Below are 12,620 nucleotides of genomic sequence, written 5' to 3'. Positions count from 1 at the left end.
AGGATGCAGAGGCTCAGGGAGGCAGCGCATGGGGAAGGGGGGGCTCTCCCACCTGATACATATCCCCCCAGCAGGCCAGGATGAGATAGAAGGCTAGTGTGGGATGGGAAGCAAGGACAGAGTCTACAGAAGGCTTCTCTGGGGTCCTACAGGGGTTGCTCCAGTTCATGGGCCCTGGCCATGCACAGCCAGCCCACCCTGCCACCAGTGCCTGCAGGCAGCAGGCTCAGCCTTCCCAGGCACCTCAGCAGAGTGAGCAGACCTGCTCTCATCAGCAGTTTTAGCTTTGTCCTAGCATTTATGGTATCTCACTCCACTGCACATAAGTACTGTTTGCAGGGGTGGGAACCTTTCTTCTGCCAAGGGCCATTTGGATATTTATAACATCATTCAGGAGCCATGCAAAATTATCAACTGAAAAATTAGCCTGCTATAGGTTTCTAGAACTTCGAGTCCCGCCTGCGGTTGCCTTGTCAGGGCCAGACCAAGTGACTTCAAGGGCTTTATGTGGCCCATGGGCTGGGAAGTTCCCTACCTTTGGTTTAAAGGAAGCCCACTGATTTCTCTCCCTGCTAATTCAATCTCCTGCAAGCATAGCTTTTTCCACACAGGTCTCCTGAAGGTACTGTTTGGCCCTGGTGTACATATACAACCTTTAACTTGTCACCCCAAGAAAGGCAGCCTTCAGAGCACCTTCTTAGAGCCAGAGAGCAGTGCTGCATGCAAACCTCAGTTCAATCCTCCAGCAGCAAGACGCTTGCTCAATCTGAGACTCACTTTTTAAACTCTGGAATGAGGACTTACTTACAATCACCTGCTTTCTTAATTGCGGGGTTGAGAGAGAGATACCACACAAACCAGCCTGGCACATTCCAGCTACAAAACACAGGCTGTGAGGTCTTGGAGAAAGAGCAACCTAGGAGTGGAGCCTGGCACCTGAGGTGCCACCAGGAGGCAGGCACTAGAGGGCAGAGCTCTGTCCTCACAAGTCCCTGCAGAGGACACTCATCACCAGACGTTTTCGGCAAGACTGAAAGCACTGGTAAGCCAGCCAGTCCTTCCCTGGGGCTGGTGCCAACACCAAGGCAGGTCCATCCTCTCCCACAATCTCCACAGGCTAACCTGAGGACAGTGTCCCAGTTCCTCCACAAGGCCTGGCTCCTTCCTCATGCTGCCCGGGCCCTGCCCAGCCATGTCTCTTACTCATGTCCTTCACCTGCTGGGCTGGGTCACCCTCCACGACTCACTCACTGCCAGAGAGCCCCCAGGAATCCCCGTGTGCACACTTTATCACTGCATGGAAACATTCTGCAGAAATGTTCTCTCCCAGAAGACAGAAGTTCCTGGAAGGCGAGATCCTATCTTAGCCATCTCTCCATTCCAACGAATGCTTGTTGCACCGATTCCCCTGCAGCATACACTCTCCCCATGGTCTACGTGCCACACAGACCTGTCCGGACAGGTCTCCAACTAAGGAGCTAGTTAGAAAACAAGCAGGAAGGCAAACACCTAAAACGACCAGCATGGGGCTATGGAGGCATCCACTGCACAAAGCACAGAGTTCCATTCTAGGTGGTGTGCTACAGTCTTTGGAAAAGAGGCGAGTTCAGGCTACTCCACATCTATTCATCAGCTGTTGCTAATGGTGTGTTTTTTATTTATTTATTTATTTATTTTTGACAGGCAGAGTTAGACAGTGAGAGAGAGAGAGAGAGAGACAGACAGACAGATAGACAGAGAGAAAGGTCTTCCTTTTTCCCTTGGTTCACCCCCTAAGTGGCCGCTTCGGCCGGCGCATTGCGGCCGGTGTGCTGCGCTGACCCGAAGCCGGGAGCCAGGTGCTTCTCCTGGTCTCCCATGGGATGCAGGGCCCAAGCACTTGGGCCATCCTCCACTGCACTCCCGGGCCACAGCAGAGAGCTGGACTGGAAGAGGGGCAACCGGGACAGAATCTGGCGCCCCAACCGGGACTAGAACCTGGGGTGCCGGTACCACAGGCCGCTAATGGTGTTCTTAGGAGAACTCTATCAGGCAATGGTTACCAGAGGCACAGAGCTTTCTGCCTGCTCAGTTTGCACAGGTCCATGTGTGCTTGGGAAAGCCAGGCACATGGCCATGCATCTATGTAGCCCAGGAACACACAGCTGAGTGAACACTAAGATGTGGAAGGCAGCAGCAAGGAGACCAAGCTCTGAAGCCCTTCTGTCTGTGGTGGGAAATCACCACGCACAAGCGTCACAACACACTGGTCAGAAAGCAGAGGGACTCTCAGGCTTGAGTCTTTAAATGCAGAAAAACCAAAGGGTCAGAAAATGCTGGATGGCTTCATAGGCTTATCAAAATTAGAAGACACTGAGATGATCAAGAATGGGAGGTTAAGACCCTACCCGGAGGTGGAAGGCAGCTCAGTGGGTAGAGAGAGAATGAGATTCAAACCCCTGCTGCACCTCTTTCCGATCTGAAGCTGAAAGCCTCCAGGCACCTCACTGCCCCGACTACAGCCTCCCCACTGCCAGAGTCACCAGGAGAACTCAGTCCTGAGAGGCCCTTCTCTCCACCCCATCCCCCTGCTCTCCTGCCACTCAGCTGGAGTGCATCACCGCCCGGGGAGCTCAGTGGGCAGACAGCTTCACCTCTGGCAGGGGAGCTCCCTCTCACAACTCCAGGAATTCCACATGTGGCCTGCATGCAGCATTTACTTCAGCAAATGCGTTTAATATGGTGGGGGCTGTGCGGTGCTGTGAAAACAAAACGTCTGAAGCCGCACATCATACGGGTAGTCTGAGGCCGACTCCCTCACTGGGGTTAGAGAAAGCGGCCAGAGGTCGACACTGGTTTCGGCTGGGCAGGAAGTGTTCTTGGCTCCCTCCACACGCCAAGCCCCTGGCTTTGGCCAGCTGCCTGAGCAGGGTGAACTTTAGGTTCTGCCCCTGTGTTCTATGTAACATAAGAAGCAAAGATTATAAATGTAAGCAAACAGAGAGCAAAAGTAAACAAGGTAACAGAAAGAAAGACAATACTGCTTGGTAAGTAGAGTGACCAGATGTGGCAAGCATTTTAAAAATTGGAGGTAAAGTATTTTCTTTCTTTCTTTTTTCTTTCTTTCTTTTTTTTTTGACAGGCAGAGTAGATAGTGAGAGAGAGAGACAAGGTCTTCCTTTTGCTGTTGGTTCACCCTCCAATGGCCACCACGGCCGGCGCACCATGCTGATCCGAAGGCAGGAGCCAAGTACTTATCCTGGTCTTCCATGGGGTGCAGGGCCCAAGCACTTGGGCCATTCTCCACTGCACTCCCTGGACACAGCAGAGAGCTGGCCTGGAAGAGGGGCAACCGGGACAGAATCCAGTGCCCCAACCGGGACTAGAACCCGGTGTGCCGGCGCCACTAGGTGGAGGATTAGCCTATTGAGCCGCAGCACCGGCCCAGTAAAGTATTTTCAAGAGAGCAAGATCAAGCCTACTTCTGGGTTATGATCCACCTTCAAGTGACCGAAAACTGTCCCAGTTCCTTTGGGTATGCAGAGTCTGGTTGGAAACACAGGAATTCTTCCCTTTCAAAGCAAGTGAAAGTTTCTAGTGTCTAGCTGGGGAAAGTACACTTTTCACATTTAGCTTTTCAGAAAAAAAAATGAGATCATTACTTAGAATTTTGCTGAATGTTTGCTTAAGGATAAGGTTTCCTTCTTTAAAGCATAGAAGTTTTCAAAATTTGGACTGCATGTTTTAAGTTCACAAAGTTTGACTTGGCTCTGCCATGGACAAGTGGTTACGTTAAAAAAAAAAAAGAAGAAAGAAAAAAAAAAAGCAAACATCCCAAAACCACCAGGGCTGGAATCCAAGAACTCTTTCCAGTAGGGCAGTCAAGTTAAGCTCCTCAATCAAAGGAAAAAGTTGGCGCCACCTCCTGGGAAAGGATGGGAAGACCTTAGGAAAACCGGACAGTATAATGGGGGCATGACAGACTCTGAGGGGTGGGGGGGTGGGGTGGGGGCAGCGACATGGACCTACACCCGGGGTGGGGAGAAGGGCCCAACTGCCCAGGAGACTCTGGGCAAATTTCTGCTTTCTGGGCCTCAGCTTTCCTCATCAGTATTAGAGGGAGAATCCAAGTCAACTTCTTCTTCTTCTTCTTCTTTTCTTTTTTTTTTTTGACAGGCAGAGTTAGACAGAGAGAGACAGAGAGAAAGGTCTTCCTTCCGTTGGTTTACCCCCTTAAATGGCCGCTACAGCCGGCACACTGTGCCAATCCGAAGCCAGGAGCCAGGTGCTTTTCCTGGTCTCCCATGCGGGTGCAGGGCCCAAGCACTTGGGTCATCCTCCACTGCCTTCCTGGGACACAGCAGAGAGCTGGACTGGAAGAGGAGCAACCGGGACAAAACCGTCGCCTTAACTGGGACTAGAACCCTGGGTGCCGGCGCCGCAGGCACCGATTAGCCTAGTGAGCCACGGCACTGGCCAAGTCAACTTCTTTTAAAAATTATTTCTGTTTATAAAAACCTCATCATCCACCTCTACCTGATGAGTACAGGGCTTCAAAGACTCCAAGAAGGACAGTGTCTGCCTGAAATACCTCTGCCAAGACAGTCATCATGTGCTTGCCTGGAAAGCAGATTCGGGACTATGCAATTCTTACCTCCAAATGAGGCAAGGCTCTTAGGTGGGACCAGGGGTGGAATCAGGGTCAAAGGGGCAAATAACGAGGAAGTTGGAAGAGAGCTGAATGCCAGGAGGTAGCTGGGTGTAGCCACCCTCGGGGATGCTGGCAAAGACCCCAGTGTTCTCCAGCTCATCACTGACAGAGGCCAGCGACTCCAGCACAAACATCAGTGATTCAAACAACCAGCAGCCGCCAGATACAAGTTGTACTTTTCACTGGAGTTTTAGAGTTTACTCAGCTGAATTCAAATAGTCTCTTATGTGTATCTGGAGAAATGCAGTTAAATTTGCTGTGTGTAAAATTTTAAAAATGAAAATAGTTCTATTCAAAATCAGTGTACTTTCTTCAATGGACAGGGATTAAAAGGGCAGTATCTTCAATTTTCAACCGTGCCAATCACTGTGCCTCACTTGAATGCAGTGTTGGCCCCAAGTGTGCAAGTTCTGACACGCTGCAGAGCCTCTCACAGCCAGTGGGCTGGCAAAGGCCATGTGTGAACCAAACTCAAAGGCTCTGAGATTAAATGGTGTCCTGTTCTGACACTGGCACTGCCACCCCCATTCAGGACTGGACAGTGTTTGGCACTGCACAGCAGCCCTAGGAGGTGGGAAATGTACCTCCCCATGACACAGCAAACGCCACGGCTCAGAGAAAGGTGAGCACACCTGACACTGGGGTGCATGCAATTTGGGTCCTCTAAGCCCCTGCTCCCTCCCTCCGGCCAGGCTGCAGGGAATCGCAGCTAGACACTCCCTCCTCACTGCCTGCCCAGCTCGGGCTCCAACTCGCTCACCACTCTTCCTCGACTACGCTCTCCTGCACTTCCTCTGAACCATATGTTCATTCTTGGCTTTAGCCTTGATGACACCACATGCTCCCTGACAAGATGTTTACCAAGGTGTACTGCTGGCTCAGCCACTCGGAACCTCCCCAGGAAGCTTTATAGGCATCTGGTTTTGTTTTATTTAACACGGGGTCTCTGGTCATATCCCAAAGGTAGGCTCACAGACAAGTGGAGATTTAGAATGGATAAAGACTCAGGTTTGTCACTCAGTGGCAACTTCTATTACCTTGGGGCTGGATGAGGCAAAGGTTACCATCTAGTCCACTCTGGGGCTAACGGGTAAGGAAAACCAAGGTCCACAGAGGTGGTATAACTTCCCCAGGTGTCCTCATGTGCTGAGCCCCAGCTGCTGGCCTGAGAGAGTCTGGGAGGCCCAGTGCCGAGCATGGGAGAAGAGCAGCTCTGTACAGGCCTTTTCTGGCCCACACCACCGCTCTGCCCTGGCCCCACTGTTTGTCAAAGTCTGTGTGAGATACCCCACACTGCTGGCAAAACAGAAGTCACACAGTTGGCCCCAGGAAGTTCTCTCTTTTTGAAAATCACTCTTGTTTGCTTTTGCTTTAATTTCTTGAAGTGATAAAATATGAAATTAACTAGAGCTTTTCACCAAGATGGCGCCAAAGGCGAAGAAGGAAGCTCCTGCCCCTCCTAAAGTCGAAGCCAAAGCGAAGGCCTTGAAGGCCAAGAAGGCAGTGCTGAAAGGCGTCCACAGCCACAAGAAGAAGAAGATCCGCATGTCCCCCACCTTCCGGTGGCCCAAGACACTACGCCTCCGACGGCAGCCCAGATACCCTCGGAAGAGCGCCCCCAGGAGAAACAAGCTTGACCACTATGCCATCACCAAGTTCCCCCTGACCACGGAGTCGGCCATGCAGAAGATAGAAGACAACAACACACTGGTGTTCATTGTGGATGTCAAGGCCAACAAGCACCAGATCAAACAAGCTGTGAAGAAACTCTATGACATTGATGTGGCCAAAGTCAACACCCTGATCAGCCCTGACAGAGAGAAGGCGGCGTATGTGCGGCTGGCTCCTGACTATGATGCTCTGGACGTTACCAACAAAACTGGGATCATCTGAATGGAGTCCAGCTGGCTAATTCTAAATATATGTTTTTTCACCATAAAAAAAAAGAAATTAACTAGCAATTATTTTAAATTGAAATCCTGGAGACATAATAATGGTTGCTTTATATTTATGTAAGAATCAAGATTTCTCTAAAGAAGTGAAGCCACCTGAAGCAGGAATCTGAGCCCCCTCAACGCCAGGACTTGTGGGTGCATGAGGAAAGGTTGGTGACCCAGTATAGCAACATGGAATGATGTTAACATTTTCTGCTTCCACTAGGCAAAGGCAACTGAATAGTCACTCATGTGGCAAAATTCAGAGAAAAGCCAAGTCTAATGATTACAAAGTCTCAATTATGGAGTATCTTCAAGAAACAGTTATTGCTTCCTGCAGGTTTAAACTTGAAACGTCAACATGGGGGTTACTATACATACAGCGTAAGCACCAGGAGCAACTACTCCTCTTGCCTTAAATTTGTGTATAATTATTTATTAGCATATTAATAATTTTCCAAGAAATGATTGCTACTGAAATAGGTATGGATGTCTGAAACCAGTTTTATGTAGCAATATTACACAGCATATGATAGTTTTTAATCAAAGCACGTTTCTACGCCATTTTACTTTGATTCTCACAGGGTCCCGCTTACACAGGGTTATATGAAGGTGATGAGAACTGATGACACAGTTGGAGCAGAGCAGACAGATGCTCATGACCCCAGAATCTTTTGGTCATACCAATTCTCAAGTCCTCTCTTCTTTATCAGCCAGCAGAGGGTCTATATCAATCCTGACTATAAATGCTAAAATGAGAGGAGTCCAAATTAATGGAGTTATCTTGAAAAGCAGAAAACAGGCTCAAGATCAAGGCTTTGCCCTCAAAGTCCTTTGCCAAGTGCCACCACTACTGTAAACCATGGCCATTTCATTAACGAGGCACTGAAATGTGACAGCAAAGATGTACATATAAAAAGACAAAAAAGGAGCTGGATAATGAAAGAGGCTTACCTATTCAAATAGGGACTATTAAAACATGTCTAAGTTGACAAACTTTATAGAATTTTAAAATAAAAATTTTACACTACTATCCAACTCCTCCACAAGTCTTGCTTGTTATAGAACCTCTGCATTAGTTTCCATGGATGCTGTGGGAGACAGAGTAAGTGCCTGGTATGCTGTCAACATCTAAGAGAAAGGTTCCACAGACACCATTCTTTTTAAAAGAAGCTGAGAACACAGACCCTTGCTTGCAGGATGAGGAGAAAACCCATCTTACCAGCAGCCCCGCCCCCTTCAGCCTCCCTAACAACTTTTCTGACAAATTTCAGTAGACAGAAACGGTGGTTCCAGGTGCCTTTCTCACTGCAGTTCTTCAGCCAGGGCTGCAGCATGAGGGCCAGCATGAGGACCGCCACAGCTGCAAGGGAGGGTCTGCACCTCGTCTCTCAGGGCGCCCTGCATCCTCCTGCTGCTGAAGTCTGCGTTTTGTCTGCGAATATAAAATCCAGGTGCTCCTCATAAGAGGAAGTTGCAGGAGCGTTCACTCAGGACCAACACACCTTCCAAGTACCACTAAGACAGGAAACAGACCATGCCTCCAACACAGCAACTGGGTCAGGACACATTCAGGATCTTTTGAGCTTGTGTCTGGAGTCCTAAGTACTGAATATGATGATGAAAAGATGAAATAATTAGAAAAATAACACATGCATATTAATATGAAACAAGATGGCTACAGCATAAACCTGATGCACCTCTAATTGTCCTGCCCCACAAAAACACAAATAAGGAATGAGACAGATTGGCTAAAATTAAAAGACAGACTAGAAGAAATTTAAAGGAAAACAAAATCGAAACCCAAACCTAAGACCAGACCTAAACATACAATACCTGAGTCAGCAGCTTCTGACAAAGAAACAGCGTAGTGAGTCTAGAAGTATGCACAGCAGGCAGGCGTGCCCACACAGACACACCCTGAGCAGTGCCTGCTGCACCTGCCTTAGCACGTGACAGAGATGGCGGCCTGGGAGCCCTTGTTACATGAATTTCCAGCAGACTGCTGCCAAGCTTATTTGAAGCAGGAGACATTTTCTGCTCTTTTCCCCTGGGAAACTTAAGGAACCTCACACCTAAGAGCCTTCTCTTCTAAATCTCTTATTTTACATGGAAAATAAAAACAAGATCTTCCAAGAAAACAGAGTTAAAATAATCTATTTTCCATTTTCTGTTAACTTACAATTCTTGGGATCCTCTGTCAAAGTTTTAAAAATCATGGTGCTCAATTTACTTTTATTTATTTGAAGAGGAAGCTTTTTTTTAACATTCATTTAATTATTTTAAATATTTGAAATGCAGAGACAGAGACACAAAGCCAGATTTCCCAACTACTGGTTTACTTCCTAAATGCATTTAACTGCTGGGACTGAGCCAGGGTAAAACCAGGAGCCCAGAACTCAATCTGGGTCTCTCACATGGGTGGCAAGGACCTAAATCCTTGAGTCATTATCTGCTGCCTCCCAAGATGCACATTAGCAGAAAGCTGGAAGAGAGGGCAGAGCCAGCACCAGAACGAAGGCACTCTGATATGGAATACAGGTATCCCAAACTGCGGCTTAACCTGCTGTGCCACAGTGCCCGCCCCCCAGTGCCCAAATTAAAAGATGGACATCTTTGGATACTCAGTAGGTGCCAAAACATCCTAACTGGCATATATTTTCACCTTAATGCCCCATTCTAAGTGTGTCCTCCCCACAAAAACAGTTGATATCGTCCATTTGTAAAATAAATCAATTTTACTTCAGTTTTCAATCATGTTTTTCAGTAAGAAGAAACTAAAGTCAGCACAGGTCAGTTGTCCCTAAAAAGAGACACAAGATGTGGTCCACATCCTGGTTCTGCCAGTACACTCCTCTGAGACCGCCTTTCCTTACCAGGGGATAATTATGCTGACCATGTCAATCATCCGAGCTACTGCATATGCAAAGTGTTTTGTTCAAGCACAAGTAACCATCACCATCAAGCAACCTAGCTGAATCTCTAAAACTTAGCTGTCGCCTACACATTCTGTGCTGTGTGAGGGTGACAGGTGAGAGATGCCCAGTCAGGGCATGGAACCTGCCCTCACTGCCTTTGCTAAGCTTCAGTCATGGGGACCCGAAGAGTCGAAGCAGTCACCACTCGAGCAGCCACAAGGCTGCCAAAAAGGAAAAGCAATCGATTAGGCCAATTCTCTTTGTAGATGTAAGGACTGCTCGATTCACAACTCTGTTCACCCACAAGCTTGCTTCATAAGTCATAGTGAGCCAAGAGATTGCACCGAGCAAGCTTATAAGTTATGTCTTGCTTTGGGGTCATGCTCATCATCTGTCCTGTTATACACATGACCCTGTTTTCCACAGTGCCTTTTAATGAAGGGTGTTACCACAACCAAGTTTAGTACGGCTCTAGTTACTTCCCATTCTCTGTAGGCCTCTAGCTATGGAAGGTCTAGGGAGCACAGGAGCTGGACATTTTTACAAACAACTGCCCAGGGATCGGCCAAGCATCTGTTACCTGTGGCACATGTGCAGGACAGAGAGGCACACCTGGCTGCTCTCCACAGGAAAGCTGAGGTCTCAGGGCTAGGAGGACAGTGTGCTAGCATTTGGAACATGCAGGCTGTCTCCATTTGTCTTCCTCTTACAGAGGGAAGCATAGAGAGGGAACAGGGAAGGAAGGCCAGGACAGCTGGCACCTGCTGTCAGCAGCATCAGGCTGCAGCCAGCTCTGATTATCTCCTCTAATTCTCAAGTGAGACTCTGTGAGGATGTCCACTCCTATTTCACACACAAAGGAACTGAGGCTCAGAAGGAGAAGGAGCCTGTCCAGGGACCTGGAGCAAGGAAGCACTGGCTCTCAGCCTTGCCTGTCTGATTCCAAAGCCAGTCTCCACCTCCACACGAGACCCTAGAGGCGGAACGTCAGACCTTCCCTATCCACCAATGCACGTTGGGAGGCTGGACATGGCTGCCCAGCCACGGGGTCAGCACAGGGAACTGACTTTGTATTGTGACACATGCTGAGCCCACAGGAAGGGACTCTTTCTGAAAGCTTATAATGCAGACTCCCAGGCCCGGCTGTTCAGCACCCCTGGCTCTGGGCAGGCTCACCTCTTTATGGGAATCTTTGTGGGCTTCCAGAGTCTTCATGATGGTCAGCTCGGCGTAGTTTTTAAATCTTGCTGGCTGGTTTCTCAGAATTTCCCGTAAAACTCTTAATGCTAGGGCTCGAATGGAATGCTGGAGTATGAGAGGAAAGGAAGACATCACCACACAGTATGAAGCTCATGGCCACACACGTCAGCTCCGGGGGCAGGGGAGGAGGTGCATGGAGTCCCACGGGGCTGAGTGCCTGATTCCGGTTCCCCAGCATTTCCTGGGGCCTCTTGAAGGCCTCTTCCCACAGAACATATGGTTTCAGGGCCTGGATGGTGAGCACCAAGAGGGCAGGCACCGTGTCTTACAGTGACATTCCCAGGACCCACCACCTAGGAGGGACCTAACAAAGGCTTGCCGGACGAGCCAAGCGTGGGACCATGCCTCATTATCAGTGAGCCTCAGCTCTGCGACACAAACTGTCCTTCTGTAAAACGTGCCCCAAAGACAAGCACAAAGCTTCAAAAGACAGCTAGAAACCTGTCACTATTTCCGACTGCCCATTTGATGAGATCAGTGGATCTGCACAGGCCTTGAGTTGTTTAGGCCGAGTCCTGCTTCTGGAGGAAAGCCATTCCAAACACACTTCTAATCTCAGTGAAGGAGAATGGAGTTTACCGCAAACAGAGCCATGCAGTACATCCTGATTTTCTGTCACTCATCTGTATGACCCACACACTAACACACTGCTGACCTGCCCGCCACATGACATCACCCTGTCTCCTGATACAGCCCAAGCAAGCACAACTGTTTCCTTAGCCAATGCTCTGTTTTAAAAAAAAAATTCATACAGATCTTTTATTATCATTCATCTATCTTTACTTATCCTTAACCCACACCATTAATCCTAAGCAACAAAAAGCAATTAGGGTTGCCATGAAATTCATGGCCTTCCCCTCCATGCCGCCACCATCATGACCTGGGGCACAGACTGTCGCCTCGTTCTGTTTAGCTTCCTGGCAATCCTCCCAGCCCTACCCTCTAGCTCTCCGCACGTCCTTCACAGTCGTTACTGCCAGCCTGCACAAAGCCAGTGCACCAGAACTCTGGCAAGTCCCAACACTTACGCCTGCCTGCAGGAGCGACTGGCTCCATAGGCAGAAGGAAGGACTGTGCCTACGTCACTCCTGGCCCCCTAAGAGTTATCTCCTAAGTGCCACAGGTCCCCAGTGCCTCGTGTCCCAGGGCAAAGAAACCTTTTGATTTTAAAATTCATACTACAAGGGTCATGCTTCTAGAGCTGGTCACCAGCTGACCTAATGTTACCGGAACTGTTCACACATGTAGGGTGAACTGAGATGGCATTCCAGGGAATGGAGCATCAAACGAGGGCTTTTAACAGATGAACTTCTCTGTTCCTCAATTACACATGGAACAGATGTAAGACAAGGAAAGCACTGCACTCCGAAAGACCACAAGCTACATTTTAAGAAATTCTTTGTTCAGTGACTGGATGTGGGAACACATTTCCCTCAACTACTGCAGACCCAGTTACAGAAAGGACTTGCACAGGGGATGAGGCCTGTCACCGAGACAAACACGACCTTCTCGTGCGTGCTCAGGAAATGTGAGCCGTGAGCAGCCTCAGAGAGGGGAGCTGCGGCCGACCCAAGCCCAGGGCGAGACCCTGTCTTTGACGCAGCGCCTCACGTCTTTGTCTCCGAGGGTCTCCAGCAGCAGCAGCAGGATGGTCTTGAAGTGCTCCTCCCACACGCCCAGGCTGTCTTCCCGCGTGATCTTGAGCAGCTCCAGCAGGGCGCCTTTCCGCTCCTCCACCCGCTCGTTGTGGTTGGAGAGCTCCTTCAGGAGGTCAGCCACAAGGTCAGAATGGTCGATGGGTACTTGGGAGACACAGAA

The 12,620-nt window shown here is 49.1% G+C and overlaps 1 protein-coding gene and 1 pseudogene across 51 annotated transcripts in view; one reads left to right on the top strand and one right to left on the bottom strand.

Annotated features, from left to right (window-relative positions):
• Positions 1 to 12,620, bottom strand: part of CLASP1 (cytoplasmic linker associated protein 1) — a 293,720-nt gene that overhangs the window by 12,781 nt on the left and 268,319 nt on the right. For all 50 annotated transcript variants that reach the window (XM_070071085.2, XM_089329376.1, XM_070071086.2 and 47 more), the window contains 2 exons: positions 12,414 to 12,604; positions 10,719 to 10,847 (listed from right to left, as the gene is read on the bottom strand). In XM_070071085.2, the coding sequence (XP_069927186.1) occupies positions 10,719 to 10,847; positions 12,414 to 12,604 (320 nt within the window). The remainder of the gene's footprint in view (positions 1 to 10,718; positions 10,848 to 12,413; positions 12,605 to 12,620) is intronic.
• LOC149127505 (large ribosomal subunit protein uL23 pseudogene) lies at positions 3,092 to 9,127 on the top strand (annotated as a pseudogene). Its single transcript, XR_016231680.1, has one exon. The product of XR_016231680.1 is annotated as a large ribosomal subunit protein uL23 pseudogene (transcript).

Source organism: Oryctolagus cuniculus, chromosome 3 (assembly GCF_051225735.1).
Source record: "Oryctolagus cuniculus isolate XC-2025 breed Fujian yellow rabbit chromosome 3, ASM5122573v1, whole genome shotgun sequence".
Lineage (NCBI taxonomy): Eukaryota > Metazoa > Chordata > Mammalia > Lagomorpha > Leporidae > Oryctolagus > Oryctolagus cuniculus.
The sequence above is the reverse complement of the archived record's forward strand: the minus strand, read 5'-3'. Positions and strand labels throughout refer to the sequence as shown.